Raw genomic sequence first — 17468 nt, 5'->3', positions numbered from 1 at the left:
GGCCTTTGGAAATTCCCCCGGTGCAACCAATACCAGCCGTCGTGTAGCAGCAGCGTCCACTCTCCACAGTATCACTGCACAGAAGCAAATGAATTATCACCGTAGCTTTGATGTGGCGAGCAAATTGACCACGGGGTGCGTCAGCGCCGCCAGGGCGATATCCAGTTCTGCCCCCATCAGCAATTTCAATTGAAAAGCACGGATGATTTATTTGCAGGGAAGTCTGCAGAAAACAAGAATGATTTGATCGCATTATCATCAGAAATCCAGGAGATGCATGCAGAAGAGTTTGTCTTTTGTCGACCAGCCAAATAAATTCAATCCAATTAGAGCCAATTCAATCCATTTAGATTACATTAAGATTATCAGACATTCCCTGTGACCCTCCGAGCCTCCTCTAGTCTAATCTCTCTGTCTAATTAGCAGAAACCTGCAGAGAAGCTGCCACTACCCAGATTACTCACTAACTATTCTGCAAATCCACTCAAGTTAGATTTTCTGTGCATCTGTGAAGCTTTTCTCCATAACCCACTGCAGAAACGCAGGTCAGTATAAATCCAGAAAACTTTTGAATGAAATGCGTGTGTCATGAGGAGCATGTGCAGTATTTAAAACATTCACGATGCCATGAATCTCAAAGGTATGGCACGCATGCATTGAAGCTTTTTCATGATTGCCTCTAAAATAAGAGATGAGTTGTGCAGGGTTTAGACACGCGCACGCACACACACACACACACACACACACACGCGCTGCTGTCTTACCTCTCGTAGCAAAGCCCGCTGTGCTGTTGTGCCTCTGCAGTGCCACTGGCTGTGCTTTCAGCCTCGCTGCCTGTGATGTAGCGTTATCCTCAGTGTGAATGTTTGCTCTGCTCGCCCCTTTTCTCTCCTCTGTCGCGTCCTCAGCTGGCCTCTTGTACAATCCAGGTGGTCTGATAGGTGGGAGTCTGACAGAGCCGCTGTGTGTGAGATGATGTCTGCGGAGTGTGAGTGTGTGTGAGAGAGAGGAAAGAGAGAGCTGAGGGGGAGACGGGACCTGCCATGCAGATATCAGCCCTGTTGCAGTTAAATTTAAACCACCCTCCCTTCTGACACCTTGAGCCACGGCTGCCCTCCCTCTACTTCACTTGGACGCAATCACACACACTCAGAGCTCTAATGGTACCATATGGCCCTTGACAGAAGACTGAGCTCTTGGGAGTCTGTGACAGTCCCTGAGGAGAGATGTGGGAGGGGGATGGGGTGGCGAGGGTGACATTAAGGGAGGAATTTAGATATTTTTTGTGCTGGTGTTTGGTTGAAAAACACGTAAAGCGCTCATTTCTTGTAGACTGCAGGCAGTGCATCTGAGGGGAAAATCACCTTGGAGCGGGGCGGAGTTGCACCACAAATAGATACCTGACACTTGAGGTGCTGCTTTAAAAAACTGGGTTACGTTCTAATGCAGTTTGGGACAAAGGCAGGTCACTGTTGAGTCACAGACTTTTTCTCTCAACCTACGTCAGCGCTGTAATAGAGGGGGCATAGCTCAGGGCTGATTTAATTTAGTTTTATTTATATAGTGCCAATTTATAGCAGAAGCCATTTTCAAATAGAGATGCTGTAGACGCGCTCCTTCCTCCCCCTCTGAGTTTGCTCTTGGTGGCAGGAAGAACTCCATTTTTACAGGGTGGGCGGCCATCGGCCTCAAAAGAGGGCAGAGACAGCAGTGTGTGTTGGTTAGCTTGACGTGGTACTCGAGGTGGAAATGAGGTGCTTTTAAAATGATTAGTGTTTTCAGTACAGGAAAAACATCCCACCAATGAGGTGTGTGTGTGTGTGTGTGTGAGTGTGAGAGACCTGAATAGTGTCAAGACTCAGTCAGGCTCCTCCAGCTGTCAGTGGTTCCCCATGTCATAAATCTCCCAGCCAACTCTTGGGTTTTCACCTGTATTTACCCAGGTGTGTGTGTGGGGCACAACCATTAAACCCCTGCCCCCCAGCCCCCCTCCCCTGATGTCAGCTGGTGGATTGGTGAGAGATTTAGAGGAGGACAAAATGAAGCTGGTCCCAGTCTCTCAACCGATTTGTCCAAAAAATATTTACATAAAATCAGTGATAACTGACTTGTGTTTTCACGTAGTGATATATTTGCGTGTGTGTGTGTGTGTGTGTGTGTGTGTGTGTGTGTGTGTGTTTGTTCCTTCAGTCTTCTATGAAACATATAGCAGAAGCATAAATGTTGAGGAATGAAAAAACGTGCATTTTAATTCATACAAGCAAATCATGTTATGTTAACACGTATGTAACATGTTAACAGGTTAACGTGTGAGCACACGTGAGCTGGTACCAGCCCATGGCGTGCAGCATCTTCAAAGGAAAACAAAATGTTACAAAAAAAAGATAAACATGAGGCAACCCTGTGTTAATGATTCTCTGAATGACTGCAATGTGACGTCAGCTGATGGAATCAGATGCGCCTCAAAAGATCAGTTTTTGTTTTTATTGGACGTCTGTATATGATAATAATTACGCCAAGGTTATCTTTATTAAAAAATGTCTTCAATAATATTGTTTCAAATGCAGCACGTTAAAAATGCCAGGATGTTGCAATGTTCAAGGCTTTGTTTTGTTTTTTATCTTGCCTGCTAACTACGCCACAGACTTGTCGAAGAAGACAAAGACATTGTCCTTCTGCTTGGTTGCCGGGCAGAACATTTTCACGAAGCAGTCGATCATCAGAGAATCTTTAATGAAAAATTGCTACGTGCTGGCTAGCTTGAGCTAACATTAGTATTGGCTTGTGCTAGCTAAGATATTAAGGCCCTCTGGAAGTTGAGTGCACAGCTTTAGGGAGCCTTTCGAAAAGACCCCAAAACATTGCGTGCAGCTGATGGTGGTAGCGGTCAAATGAAAAGAAGGTTTTGTGGGGATTTTTCATAGAAATGAAAGGAAGGAAGCAAGAAAAACACTTCAGCAGTCCTGAAGATCAGCTGATGAGTTGATTGGGATGGGACAGTGTGAGAGAAGTACACTGCCTCAATCCCCCTCTGATGGTGCATGTAGGCAAACCAGGACGTACAGCTTAGAAAGCGAGCAGCAAACTCAACAGTAGGGGACTTTAGGATATGAGCTCTGCAGACCTGCTGAGCCAACTTGCTGCATGTGAGTCAGACAGTTTTGGAGACAACTGGACCGGAGATCAGATAAATGCCAGCATATTCTCACATGCTGACATTTTACTGCGCTGCTCTGTGACGTCCAGTAACTTTACTCCACTCACTCATCACAAACATCTCAAAATTATCCTCACTGACAGCTTCGAGCACGGCACGACAGAAAGTGCACGCCAGGAAGTTTCCAACCGGTTGTCTTTCATCGCTCTAACATGACGGCGGCGGTGGTGTGTGTTTGTGATGTGGACATGTAAGCATGCACGTGTATGTGCGCGCGCGCTCGGGAGGATCCCGTTACTTTTCTGTCAAGCTCATTATCCACGACTCAGTCAGCTTGTTGGTTTGTCAGCATTTTTAAATGTATTATATATAAGACAATGTACTAAGATGCAGCAGATGGCCAAAATATGTACAATTTAAGAGGCTATAGACTCTTAATCAGTGCGCAGACATTAAATTAAATGCAGTCTCCTATAATCCAATTTTCCAGATGACTGTAATAAACGTAATTTATGATTGTAAAAGAGATATTTAATTAAAGTTAGTACATTCTTTTCATGCTTGAAGAACTATTTAGCAGTTAACATTTTCTGGTTCATATAAATATTATGGAGCTTATTTGATTGTTGTGCTTTGGAAAAGTTTGTGAGATATCTCCTGAACAAGACTCGGCACATTCATGTACACGGTGCAGGGACGTCGAGCAGATCTGCTCCTGAACGTACTGGGTTCTTTCTTGGAACTGCTACACCAGCAGGTTTGGACCAGTCCAAGTCCAGCTCTCCAGGTTTTGCTTCATCCTGCTGACAGTCAAACACTTCGCTTCGATGTTTGCTGTGTTTCCTCGTATGTGATTTATGCTGGGAGGGTGCAGGTGAACAGGATTCACAGGGTCCTCTATAACTGCAAAACATCTGTATAGAAACTTTGCCATTTTCTCTCCCATTTTCTTCAACGTCACTCTGAAAATATTCTTTAAGCTAACCATGTTTCATGTGAGAATGAGCCGCGCAGATGCAGAATCCAAGTTTTCTCGACACGCCTCTGGAGAGCCGGCGTCATCGCAGGCAGAGGCTCGCTGGGGATTTCTGGCATTTTCTCCTGAATTATTGCATGAGTTCTTGCCTTCAGGGTGAAGTTTTGTGTTTTGAGGGTGAAATTAATAATGATTTTTTTGACACAAGTTGATTTTTTTTTTTTTTTTAATGTTATGTTAATGCCAGATCTCCTTACTAGACTTAATTACGGTTACTCTTGCTCTTGAGACCGTGTTTGTGATGCAGTAGATTTGTTTGAGTTATGCAGAAACTGTGGTGCTGAATTTCACTAAACGTAGTGGAGGAGTGGAGCAAAGGTTAAGCAGGAACCCGTTCAATATGAGGCAGATCCATAGACACAAATGGCATTTTTTTTCGTGGAGTTTGGCTGTTGTCTTTTGCTGAAAAGGCCCCCATCTTTCATGCAGTTTAAAGTTATGTCTTACTTCCATCCACATCCCCCAGAGTCACTCGCTCTGTAACTAAATGACAGAGGAGCTTTCACGCAGGATAGTGGCTGCTTGGACGTAATTGAGCGAGACGTTTTCGTGTGTTTGTGCCTCTCCCGTAAAAAAAACACCAAAAAAAACACAAGACTAAAGCATTTTTTACCATTAAACTTTCCTTCAACATCCTAACAAGTAACCGCAAACTTGCAGTGGAAGGCCGAGATAGTTACACCAGAGTGGAATTGTCGCTATGAGGAAGATGAGAAATGTAATCTTGAATTAGATTTTTATTGAGGAATGATTTGTTAGCCGCAGTGTAAAACCATGCAAATCTTTTCCACTTGGCCATGCCAGCTTGCTTTCATAAGGCACTAATTTATCACACACACCCTCTCTGACCCTGCTCACTCTTCCTCTCTCCCTCGGCATTATGGGAGCGGACAGTTTAAAAACAGAAGTATTTACGACTCAGCACTCTCCTTTAGAGTTCCTGGAGCTCCACAAAACATGTGGGACTGGCAGCATGACACCAGCAGCTCAGTTTAAAGATAGACGCCTGGGTTTTGGTCAGCTATCGGGGCCGTCTGTCTGCACACCTGCCTGTCTGTCTGTCTGTCTGTCCAGTGAAGCTACCCGTAACTATGGCAACGTCGAGAGTTGCGCAAACTCCCGCATGCAAAATTTTACAAGCGCTTGCAGTTTCAATATTTACATTTACAATAATCCATTTACACTGGCAGGTGGCTACAGAGGTGGATTAAATAAAGGTTTTCCTGGACTTTCATGATTTTTTTTCGAGGCATTTTTAGGTCTAAAGTGGTCAATGTGGCTATTGTTTATGCATTAACATATTTGGAAATGGTATAAATGGTGACATTATCCTGTACATGTGAAGTGTTGATCTGCTGGGAGGGAAAATAACACTGATGGCTCTCAAGCACATGAATATACTTTATACCCGCAATCACATCGCATTGTTTCTGATTTCTGTTTTATAAAACCCCAAAAACATTCTAAGACACAGACATGCTGGTATTTGTTGCAAATGAAAATGCGTGGTGGTCCATCCCTCTATCCAGGGGGGCTGGAGCCTGCTGACAAGTAGGCAAGAGGCTGCAGCAACTTTTCCCTGCGCCTCAAACCTGCTAATCTCTGTTGCCATCTACTGGTGAAAGGGAGTAATGAGGGAACTTGAAGCTACAGGTGAAAGCAATCATGCAGGGGTCATTAAAAGACGGCGCCTGTTCTCACTGAGCATGCAGGATGGAGCTCCATACACTTGAAGTTTTGCTCTCCTTTTGAATCTTTCCAACATGTCTGACGGACACTTTAAGATTTTGGGCAGCAGTTACTCGTGGAATCACATCCTGACAGGTCAGCAACTTCCAAGAACTCCTCCTTTAACAGAAAGTATGAGGCACCTGGAACAGGAAACAGAGGTAAAGGCTCTTTTTATTTTATTTTTGCCTTTTTTTCTTCATCAAACTGACAAATCTCTTTCTTCTTAAAAGGCGAGAGCTGAACATGAAGCCGAGCAAAATGCCACTTGTGACACAAAACCAGGTGAGTTAGCCACAGATCTTTTAGGCGAATTAGTAATCATTTGGGTTGAATTCAAATATCGAGCAGCAACACTAGAAATGGCTCAAATGGGTGTTTTCTGTGGCTCTGTTTCTGCCGCTAAAGGTGTCCCATTCTTGATTTTCAGTCCGTCTGAGTAGCGTCTTAAACCCACACGACACTGAATCGTTACTGGCCGGGATGAAGGGATATCAGCTGACATCAGGTGACCTGGAGTTTCTTCAAAAGATGAAAGACGAGAAGCTCATAAAGAAGCTGCAGGTACACTTGTGACACAGGTCGGATCGTGCGGTTTTCCAGCAGCTGTGACGATGCAGTTTTGATGTTCCTCAGGGAGACTTGGAGGAGGTGCGGAGAATGTTAAAAACAGAGACAATGTCGTTGGAGCTGAGCCTGGCCTCCTGGGAGAACATGCAGGCCGACCTCAACAAGGTGTCAAACTTTTTTGTCTTTTCCTTTAGTGTCAATTAACTCAAGGTTTCTAGCCGCAGACGTGACCTTTTTACCATCATCATAACTTTGCAGCAGCTCTTACTGGCATTTTTACTAGTTTTTTATACTCCCCTTTCAGAAAAATGTCTACCCTTTTTACAACAAATGATATAAAGATGATGGAGGATTTCACATCGTTCATCTGGCATTTAAAGTCCGAGAGACTTTTTCACAAAAGTGCTGCTCGTGAAATGTCATGTTACTTGCACCTGTTGATTTTTAACAGTTTCCATCCTGCGAGGAGGTGAAAGAGTGGGTTAAGGTGGTCCTCCGGTTCACCTCACCGTCAACCCAAGTGTCAGCTTTGGATGCTAAGTCTCTGCTTGCCATGGTGACGAAGGAAAGCGTCGATGAAGTGATGTGGGAGAAGAAGGTTGAGATCACTCAGATGGAGAAGGCGATGGTGGACAGGTACGAAATACAGTCACATTCTCAGTCACTTGGAATAAAAAGTCAATATGTATTCAAGGTTGTTGCTTTCCTAACCTTTTCAACATTTCCGGTTTGGTGCAAGATGCCCCAAAGTCCACCGGTTTTACATTTTCTTTGAATTGGCTCCGGGATTATTTTTCCGTCAGCATAGCTCGTAAAACCGGGCAAAACTGTCCATCGCTGCATGTTTTTCCTACTTTGGGGAAATCGGCGTCCAACACTAACACGAAATCCTCAAACCAATGTGTTAGGAGGAAGAAAGAAGCTGACGCGAGAGGGCAGCTTGAAAAACAATTAGCCAGTGAACAGGTAAGGTGCCGACATGAGTAAAACGGCACTGCTGGTTTTAATTGTTTTGACACCTTTTTTTTTTTTTTTTTAAATCTCTTCAGCTGAGATTACAGGGGCTGATGACTGAGTTTTGTGACCTGAATTCTGAACGTGCACAGCAAGAGGTTGGATTATTTTACACCCATAATCACTCGCTTATCACTCTTGGTGGAAGTCATGACTGTTGGATCCAGTGATGAAATGTTTTTAAGAACATGCCAACCTTAAGGAGAATCCATTTATTTACCATCCTCTCCAGTGTCTCTCCTCCATCCTGCATGAGAGAGCTGATATCTACAAACACTGGCTAGTTAGCTTAGCACAACGAATGGCAGTGGATGGGAAGTGTTAGCACATCTATCTTGTTGTCCAGAAGTAATTTCTCATAATAATGCAGATTATTTTGGAGTGAAGTGTATTGGAAGACTCGGCTAACATTTCCCATTTACTACCATTAATTGTGCTAAGCTAACTAGCCAGTTTCTGTGGGTCTCCGCCCCCCAATACAGCACAGAGGAGAGTTGGATATCTACTTGTCTGGCTCTGGGCAGCACAGATGATGATCCAAAACATTCAAACTGTTTTTCAGGAAGCCTATAAAGCTCTTCAGAGGCAGCTCATTTATCAAGAGGTAAAAGAGAGTGAAGGAGACTCTGCAGAGGAACTTAGTGCCACCAACGCTAATCTGAAACATCAAGAAAAGGACAGCAAAAAGACCAGCCGTACGAAAGATGACGCCAATAATGAGACGTTCACAAAACCGAAGACGACGAAATCAGTGACGGCAGGCAAGGCGCTGGAGAAGTTACCAGACGTGCAAGCAGTGGGAGGGAGACGGAAGACCACCAGAAGCTCGAAATACACGGTCCCGAGCAACCAGAGTCAAGTGGTGTCTAAGGAAGCGCAGCGAGAAGTGGCTGTGTCCCGCAAGACAAGAGCCCCAGCCGTAGCTGCAGATGATGCTGGAGAGGAGCGAAACGCGGGTCTGAGGAGGTCCAAGAGGATCGCCAGCAGGAGGGGAATGTGTTAAGCAGTGATCACAGGTTCCCACAAAGGTTTTAGCTTTCATCATTAAAACTGTCATAATGTTGGTAATACACAAATGCAAGCTTAACAACCAGATTTGAGCGTTTTAATTGATGCTTTGAAGGAGCCATGCCAGCAAACATCACTTGTGATAATTTGGGATTTGTAAACCAAGGAAGACTTGAACCCATACGAGGAACTTGCAGCGACCTCACACACCCACAAAATAGCTGTGAACTCCTCTCGTCTTCAGACGCTTATGTCAAGCGTAAATCAATGTCGTTTAGGTCTCACACCTCATCCGTCCTTTCCCGCCGCCACGGTTGGAAACGTGTTGCGAGCGCCGCTGAATCACTGTTATTTCCCTCCAGTAATTCTTAGACAGCTGAACGGCAGTTTGGGTGCAACATTGTTAATCTTACATGAACTCCCAGGCCATCGGTCTGAGCGAGGCAGAAGAAAAACATCCCCTGTTCACTGTCTGGAGTGGAAACGATTGGCGCTGTCAGTTGGAATGTTTGTAGGCACCTTCTAGAGTTACAAATTAAGTTTAACCTGACGGTCACATTTGTCCGTCATTCCCCAGGATCGGCCGCGCAAATGGCAAGTCTTCAACTCGCTAACATCTTACATTTCTCTTCCTTTGGTCTTGAGTCTTTCCTGAAGTTTGACTGTAATCCCCTGAACCTGATGAGGGATTGCCCTTTTTCCTCTCAGCCACACTCTCATTTATCTGATGGTCAAGCCAGGCCAAGACCAAAACACAGGACGCAGCTCACGGATCCATATCCTGTTATTAACTTAATAGTGTTTTTTCAAAATCAGCTCCCCTCTCCAGCGAATGCATTGAGTTTATTTTGCAAAGGCTCTCTGCTGCACATAGTACTTTTTTTTTTTTTTTATTTGTCTGTTATTCCTACATTATTTCGTTTTTCTCCTCTGTGGCTTCCTGGGCTCACGCCTGCCAAACCTGGAACCCTGAGCTACTTTTCAGAACTGAGGCATGGGAACGTTACCTCAAATACTTCAGTTTCAGAAATCAGATCTTGTTTACGGACCGGGGCCAAGCAGACTGCCGGGATCCTGGCCCAAGGAATTGTGGGTCATGGATTTTATACTGATTGCTTGTGTCTTTTGCTTTGTGGCGGAATAAATGACATGAACTCTCGCTCGATGTTAGAAGTAGCTTTTGAATCAGATGCCGGGGGAAATGGTCTTATTACCACCCTCCCCAGAGCCAGACGAGAAGACCAATATTCTTCACACTAGTGTGCTGCATTGGGAAGCAGAGACCCACAAAGATAGGCTAGTTAGCTTAGCGCAGTGAATAGTGGTGGATGGGAATTGTTAGCATACCGCTCTTAAGATAAAGGATCTGTGTTTGTCCCAAAGTAGTCCTCCATGATGAGTAGCAGCAGTCGCTGTGCTAGTCATCACCAGTTTGTTTTGAGGAGCTGCACCCAATCCCTGCTCTTGGAAAGGAGTTCCAGCAATGTCTCCGAGTTTGAAAGTGTAATTTCACAATGACTGTTCTGGAGAAAAGTGTCATTTTTCACAGAGCTAGGTTAACATACCCATTCATTGTGCCAAGCGAACCAGCATGGGTCTCAGCTCCCTAATGTAGCACAGAGAAGAGGATGATGTGTCTTATTGGTGTGTTACTTTAAAATGTCAAATTGAGTAATTTTGGAGCATCCTTTGTGTATTTACACCGAGGTGCCACAAGGGGGAAATGGTGCTGTGGATGGCTAACATCTGTTTAAACAGCGGTCGAGGTTAATTGAACGTCTCAGACTCTTTCCTGGACCATCTGTCCCTCCTGTAACGCGTCGCTGTTTAGCTTGGACACCGGATGGTCGCCGTTCTTCTGCCAAGGGAAACCCTCTTTAAAATATAGAGTGAGAGCTCAGACAGGAGGAGACTAACGGCCAAGTTTAGCAACACGCTGGCGACGTGCATCCACATCTCAGTGAGGAGTCAAAGTGTGACTCTCCTCAGGTCTTGTGCCAGTCGTACTAAAACATCCAGGGGTGCTTGTTTTTAATGTGGCTTTGAAACACTGAAGATTGATTTGTAAGAGTTTGGGTTTAATCATGCGAGTGAAGGTTCGGAACCCCACGATCCCTTGAAACAAGACCGCTGTTTTGAAGCAGAAATAACTTTTTGATTCATTTAGAAATGCCTACATTTTCAACATGCTCCTCCAAGGTTATTAATCCAGTTCTTGATTGCTTTTTTTGCTGCTGAGCACAAACCACTGAAGTCATTTGTTTTGCTTCCTCACAGACGGCAGGAAAGGAAGGAAACCTTTAAAAAAAAAAAAAAAAAAAAACCTTGTTAGACTCAACATTTCTACAATGCCTGCATAAATAATTTGTGGACTGTTGCATGTGATCGGAAGATGTTGTTAGGACTGGAAACGGGAGACAACAGTGGGTGCTAGCTGGCAGTGGCTGGGTTAGTTTTGCTGATAAAACAGTTGAACATCCATCTTTTTTTTTTTTTTAAAGCAGTTCTTGTGAAAAATGCTATAAATACCAGTAGCCCAGGCACACACCTGTAGTCACTTAGTCGCTGTGCCTGCGGTGTCTCACGTAACAGACGCGGCGGGTGAATTCTCACACTGGAGTCTCCTGAACAAGACATAACAGACTGTCTCATCTTGTTAAACATATTTTCACAGTAGGAACCAACATTGCAGCAGACGTTTCTTAAAGCTCCCCAAAAGCAAAGATGATGTGATATAACTCGGGAAGAATTTTTCTTGTCAACAAATGGATTTCCTCACAGAACACAGCATCCTGAATCTTTGTCGGCCTGTTGAGAGCTCGCATGCACGCGCCCCGTCTGAGGCTCAGAGACTGAACATTTTGCCATTTCTGACTGTGTTTTAATTCTCGGACATCACGACAGTATCATAACATGATTAGCTGGTAAAAATGTCGTTTTTTTTTTTAACTTTTAAGTCGCCCTGGATGCTGTTTTAGCTCCTGTTTCTTTGGCTGCGCTCACACTCGCTGGTACAAGTGACTCTATTCTGATTCACGTGGCACTGACCGGATGTGTATTTGAACGTATAGAAGAGGGAGAAAGGCGCAGGAATTCAAATATTTCGATCATTGGTCGCGGCTTATCTTGACTTGTTAAAATGGGATGATCCCGATGTTTAATGATCGGTAATTTTACCTCGACGGGCACGGCAGCTCCCAAGTTATAGGGAACTTCTACAAGTAAATCAAGACTGTCAGCCCTCCATTCTCCTCTCGCTGACGTCGCAAACTAGATTAAAAAAAAGTCCTTTTGCCGGATTTAATAAGAACATCTGACATTATATCACAGAACATATGGAGGAGCATAATAGGCCCCTTTAATTGCCGCCTCTTGTGAAATCCTGGAATCCCGAGCTGACATATGAAGGGGTCAGGAGGCGGAGAAGGCAGACAGAATCTCAACTCTTTTGTTCTGTAAACTTGAAAAATCCTCCATCATGAGTTCTCAGGCAGCGACTTCCTTCTCTTTCAACACATTCTGCATGCAACCTCCCTGCATGTGTCTCGATCGAGGCGCCACATGCCAAAAAAAACTTGTTCTCCTGGCAAATGAAGAGAGAACGAGCGCCGTCCGTCAAAGCTGGACAAACAGGGTCCAGAGCTGAGCAGCAGAAGCACAGACCCTCTGCAAAGACCAGCACTATTCTTCTGGCCTTCATTCTCTTCTGGTCTGGCTTGGATCTTGTTTTTCTGTCTCTGTTTTGACTGTCTGTCCCTCTCTCACTCTCTCTCTCTCACCAGTCGCATCCCTGTTCCTGGTCCCAGTAAAGACTCGTGGAGAATCCTCTCTTCGGGATCTGAGGCAGGTTCTACTGATGTTTTTAAACCACAGTTACGGCAACACATTTGAGATGAGGCTCCTTGTTTCTTTGGCTTCTTGTTTTCAATGAATGCTACACACACACACACACACACACAGGAAGAAAGTAGTTTGATAGCAAACAAAAGACTCTACTCTTCAGGAAACCTTATTAATATTTTCAAAAGGGAGCAGAAGTGATTTATTCTGACAGAAATGGAGCTTCAAGGAATAAAAATGTTGCTTTCGCAGCCTCTGACTGAATAAAATTATCCAATGAAATTAATCAGAAAAATGATTAGCATGTAGATCTAAATGTTTTTTTTGACAGCGTAATAATTGGAGGTTTGTGTGTTTGTGTAGAGTTGCAAGGTCCCATATTTGGCAAAGTCCTCAGGTGTCTGGCATGAATCTGGTTACACCAAAAGAAATAGCATCTATAAGTAAATTGCCTCTGTAGGGGTTCAAGCTTGGATTTCTGAACTCTGGCTTGTATAAGATCAGGGAAAAGCTGCATCATGATGTGGAGAACCTTCATGAGAGGGAGAACAATGACAGCACCAGGTTTAAATAGTTAGCTAATCCGTGAAGATTTATTCGAACATTATGTAACATTATGCATTGTAATGCATTATTCTATAAGAGAAAATGAAAAATATAGAATGCGACTGCAGCAAGAGCAGGATCAGAGCGTGTGTGTGCGCGCGCGTGCGTGCTCAGATCTGTTCTACAAGGCATATTTTGTGACATAACTTGTTTAGAGGCCCATCATGCTGCAGTGTACTGACCTGAGTGTGTGAAAGCTTTACCTCCAGAGCACAGACACATCTGGTGTCCAGCAGTTCAACTTTTGATATGAATAACATTTGCATATTTATTTATTCTGGATCTGAATCTTGAAGTTCATTTGGAGGTTAATGTCCCCTATTAGAAGCAGAAGACGGATACAAGAGGGAAATACACTGAACAGAATGTTAGAGCTCCACAGAAGCAATTTTACGCTCACAAAGCAGAGTTAAAAATAATCTTGACACATTTTCAGACTTGTTGCCAATCAGTTGGAGGCTGCGACAACATGGAACATCCACACTAAGACCTCCATGTCTATGTGGCAGAAGAATTCCGGGCTCAGTTTACTCTGCTCCTCAAAGGAATGCTGGGAATTGTTTGCACTGTCTGCTTCTGCTGCTTCTGGCCTGGCTCTCTTTCTGGATGCATGAGTAATTTTGCCCGTAACAAATGTATGCATGTGTGTTTTATGTTGCACACTTTAAGAAAACGTTGGAAGCTGAGTTTGCATGTGACCGCGTCAGAGGGTTTGCTTTTAAACTGGGACAGAGTCTGGACAGGAGTTTCTGGCCGGTGCAGAGTCCTGCTCTGGTTGGCGAGGTGTAAAAGTGAGCCTGTTTTCAAGATATTGATGCAAATGTTTTGCCAAGTGCAGAAATAAAACAGGGCCTTGTGGGTTCAATCTACTCACAGGCAGGAAGGAATCCGGCCGGGCTGAAACGCACGACGCACGTCTGCTCAACATCACGCTCCCATACTTGACAAATACTGAGTAGCCATGACCAAATTTACTAATGATAACCTTCATCTGTTTCACAGCATGGGGCAAACATACCTGTGGTCTGCTGGTCTCGCTAGTTCAAAGTGGGCTGCAAATTGGCCGTGGAGCTGTAAATTCTAGGTGGAGGAGAAGGAATCCATCATTTATCTGAAAGTGATATTTTGATTTGCCCGCACAGCTCTGCCAGTCATGGAAAACAGACACCATTCTGGATCATTTTCTTGTTTTTCAGGCGATTATATTTCATTACTCTGCCTCCACTGGCTCGAATGTCAGACAGATACCCCTCTTGACTCCAGACAATTGAAATTTTTTTGGTTCCGATATGGACTCCTGACCTTTTCCAGCGGATGAAACGGTAAATGATCAAACATGATGCAGGCAAATTCTCGGGAGGAACGTTGCATTGCTGTGTGCACTTGTCATTTTTCATCCACCATCATGCAACATGCACATTTTTGAGCTTTCAAACAATATTTATTGAGCTTTCGTGCAAAGGCAAGTCATTTCACATCGAAGCCGAAGGTCAAAGCCTTTTTTTGGTTTTTATTTCTTCTTTCTATCCACTACGTTTTCCAGAAATCCTTCAGCTTTAGGAAGCGATTTATGTAACATTTCACAAGTTTCCCAGGTGTTTCCATGTCTAAGTGGACAAATAAACTCACTTAATGTAAAAAATTGCTTTGCATGCAGTGAACACAAGTGTTGGCAGGTATTTGCTGGCAGGTTTGTTTGTGTTGACTGAGCTGACTCAACTTGCTGCGGTGTGAAGTGATGTGTTGCCCACAATGAGCGAACCTCTGTCGGAGGAGCAAACAGGCTGGAATCATTTGTAAATCATGCGTGCGTTCGATGTCATCAGCTTCTGTCTCTGGGATTTTAACCCTCCTCTGCTCTTCTTCCAGGATTTCTGCGAAACCTGCATCCAGCTGACGCAGCTGCTACAATCTGCAGAGGTAAGAGTGACGACGGGCGCCAGGCGGGTCGGGGCATCGTGAGTGTGTATTGACACCTGTCTGGACTTAGCAGTACCATGAGGAACTCAACATGCGCTGCTAAACCAACAGAGGTCCTGGGCGTGTTCTTCGTAGATACACGGTCAGCCAAAACAACATCATAGTGCAAAAATAAGCAAAAGAAAAGAGAAGCGCCTTTTTTCTATGTAGGCAATTCAGAAAATTAGCTAAAAACATCCAGAACAGATTCCTACACTCAGCACAGTAATTAGTCCAAAACGAAACGTGATAAAAGACCTTTGTGTGTAAAGTGACAGGACAAGAAGTGTTAAAATTGCACCATAAATCAGGGCAAAATATGCAGGTTTAAGTCAGAGTTCCCTCGTCGAAAGAGGAACGGGGCTCAAATGCATCAACAGCCTTGACTTGAGCTCTTTGTTCCTTCTCGTGTGCAGACCCAGACTTTGGCTTGAGCACCACATGAACAGACAATGACTCAGCGGCTTCTCAAGCTGTTAGCAAGCTCTTTTTAAAATCCACCTAAAATTGATTAATTTACTTCCCACCATCAAACACCGGGGGTTTCCAGTCCTCACATATCTGGCTCTGGTTCCAAGGGCAGCAGAGGAATGAAGCACAAACCAAAGCGTTTGGCTGGAACTCTCAGCCAAATAAATAAAACATTTGAGAGCGAGTCTCTCCTGAAGCTGTGGTATTCTCTCATATACATGCAGTACTCTTGACAGGCAGAGATTACCTCCCCGTCCAAGGCCAGTGAACTCCAATGACAGCACAGTTGACATGAAGTTGATAAAGAGGGGAGAAATAATTTGCTACATATGCCTCGCAAAAATCACCAACTGAGTTCATATTATCGCAGACTATAAAAGCTCCCTCCAAAATCTGTTCTAGATCGCAAAAATAGCACATATTGGTCCAACTAAATACCCTTAAATACTGCAGTTATATCAATTTCATACAGCTCCAGTGAATTGGAATTACAGGTCCTGCAGAATATGTGGAGTATGCGGATAATGCGCCTTTAATTGAGGTCTAATGTCATCATCTGCAGTGAAAACATGGATGAATGGGTACAATTGTGTAGTTTAAAATCCTGAGTATAGTCCAAGTACTAAAAACTAGTACTGAAGGGGACACTTCACTCCACTTTTGTTCTTAAAAATGTCTGTTCCTGTTTATAAAAGCACTTATTTACGAAGGCCTTTTGTCAGGCGTGTGTGTGAGAGTGAGAAAAGTAAGCAGCTACGGATCATATTCTTACCCAGCCGCTGTGTGCAAAAGCACCCTTTTTTTGGGGGTGGTGGAGACATTTCTCACGACTTTGAAGTAAAATTGATCAAAGTACTTATACTTGGTGTACTGCTCAGTGTCTGAAAGCAGTTATATAATGTCTACTGTTGCAGAGGAAGAGCTTTGTCATGTCTGAGAAAATAACTTGGAGGAGAAAACACAGTGGAAGCAGAGACGGGGCGTTCACCAGGTGAAGAATGCCAAATCTGCATCATATAGGATGGATAGAGAACGTGCAGGGATTATTGGATGAGAACGTGCAGGGATTATGTGACCAGAACACTCAAGATTATTTGTATTTGATTACCTTCAAATACGTATTCATCAGGCATTGACGTGTCCAAGATTTCAGGTTGGCTCGTTCTGTAGTTTTACCAGGGAGAACTCATACCAGCCCATTCGCAAAGTTCCCACAATCCTTGGAGAACATTTCTGCCGGTGCAAATGGCTTCATCTTTTCTAGAACCTTCCGGAACAGTCGGGATGTGGAGCATCTTAGAGGAACGTTTGGGTTATTGTGGTTTGGAGAATATGTATAGGATGTTCCCTCCTGCAGAAAAATTCCTGTAATCTTACTTAATATTGCACAGATGTTCTAGAAAGGTGAACCTACACGAAACCAAAAGGAACACTAGTGAGACCGTAATGTCACTATAGGTCCTGCAAACTTTCTGGGAACATAACGAAGACAACTAGAGAGAACATCTTGGATAAGTTTCCGTAGATGTTCCCAGAATGTACTGTTCCCCCATTATTCCTCAAATTAACCCCACCCTTAAAGTGAGAACCAGCAGTTACAATAAGTAGCTTTTCCTCTTAAAAAGTACCACAGGGAACATTGTCATATGAGCTTGAGAGAACCATATGGGAACATTCCCAAGTTCTCATTGTCGTGACGCCATGCGAACATAAAACAACCAAAATGGAACATTCTACTTGTTTAGAGAATTTCATAATCAAAAGAAGATGTTCTTCAAAGGTCATTCGCCTCTGGAGAACCTTTAGAGAACACTGAACAATTTTCCGCGGTACGTGTGAATGCTCCTGGAATAATTAGGTGTGACAGTTTTAACAGACAGAACTGTCAGCAACCTGGAGGCCGATAATGACCGCTGCTCTGTTGAACCCAGCTGGAGTACGTCATACTAAAGAAAACACAAGAACAGGAAGGGTTCTGCAGGACGGCTGCCACCCACAGTGTTCTCCTCATTCTACAGGCTGAAATGTTTCTGAAGGAAGCAAGAGAGCAGCTGTCATGAAGCAGGGGGGGGCTGAGGG

The 17468-nt window shown here is 44.0% G+C and overlaps 2 protein-coding genes across 7 annotated transcripts in view; one reads left to right on the top strand and one right to left on the bottom strand.

Annotated features, from left to right (window-relative positions):
- The window catches only part of filip1l (filamin A interacting protein 1-like), a 55739-nt gene extending 54743 nt beyond the window's left edge, over positions 1 to 996 (bottom strand). For 2 of the 3 annotated variants that reach the window (XM_086200511.1, XM_086200521.1), the window contains exon 1: positions 765 to 996. The gene's annotated coding sequence lies outside the window, so the exon portion shown is untranslated. The remainder of the gene's footprint in view (positions 1 to 764) is intronic. The other variant, XM_086200528.1, reaches the window with a different exon arrangement.
- A 4750-nt stretch (positions 997 to 5746) lies between these two features.
- LOC147272737 (uncharacterized) lies at positions 5747 to 17468 on the top strand. 4 transcript variants are annotated; one of them, XM_086200593.1, is made up of 9 exons: positions 5753 to 6082; positions 6155 to 6206; positions 6352 to 6485; positions 6558 to 6656; positions 6943 to 7127; positions 7400 to 7457; positions 7541 to 7603; positions 8068 to 8521; positions 12296 to 12356. In XM_086200593.1, exons 1-8 carry the CDS (start codon positions 5957 to 5959, stop codon positions 8506 to 8508), a joined length of 1158 nt encoding a protein of 385 aa, XP_086056719.1. In that variant the 5' UTR covers positions 5753 to 5956; the 3' UTR covers positions 8509 to 8521; positions 12296 to 12356. The 4 variants fall into 4 exon arrangements, with proteins under 4 accessions (XP_086056733.1, XP_086056727.1, XP_086056719.1 ...); XM_086200607.1 differs by lacking the exons at positions 7400 to 7457; positions 7541 to 7603; positions 8068 to 8521 and adding exons at positions 14829 to 14879; positions 17408 to 17468 and having other exon boundaries at positions 5747 to 6082; XM_086200586.1 differs by lacking the exon at positions 12296 to 12356 and having other exon boundaries at positions 5754 to 6082; positions 8068 to 8631.

The sequence above is a fragment of the Aulostomus chinensis genome, chromosome 1 (assembly GCF_037954235.1).
Source record: "Aulostomus chinensis isolate RoL2024-O1b breed Wild chromosome 1, RoL_Achi_v1.0, whole genome shotgun sequence".
NCBI classification, from domain to species: Eukaryota; Metazoa; Chordata; class Actinopteri; order Syngnathiformes; family Aulostomidae; genus Aulostomus; species Aulostomus chinensis.
The sequence above is the reverse complement of the archived record's forward strand: the minus strand, read 5'-3'. Positions and strand labels throughout refer to the sequence as shown.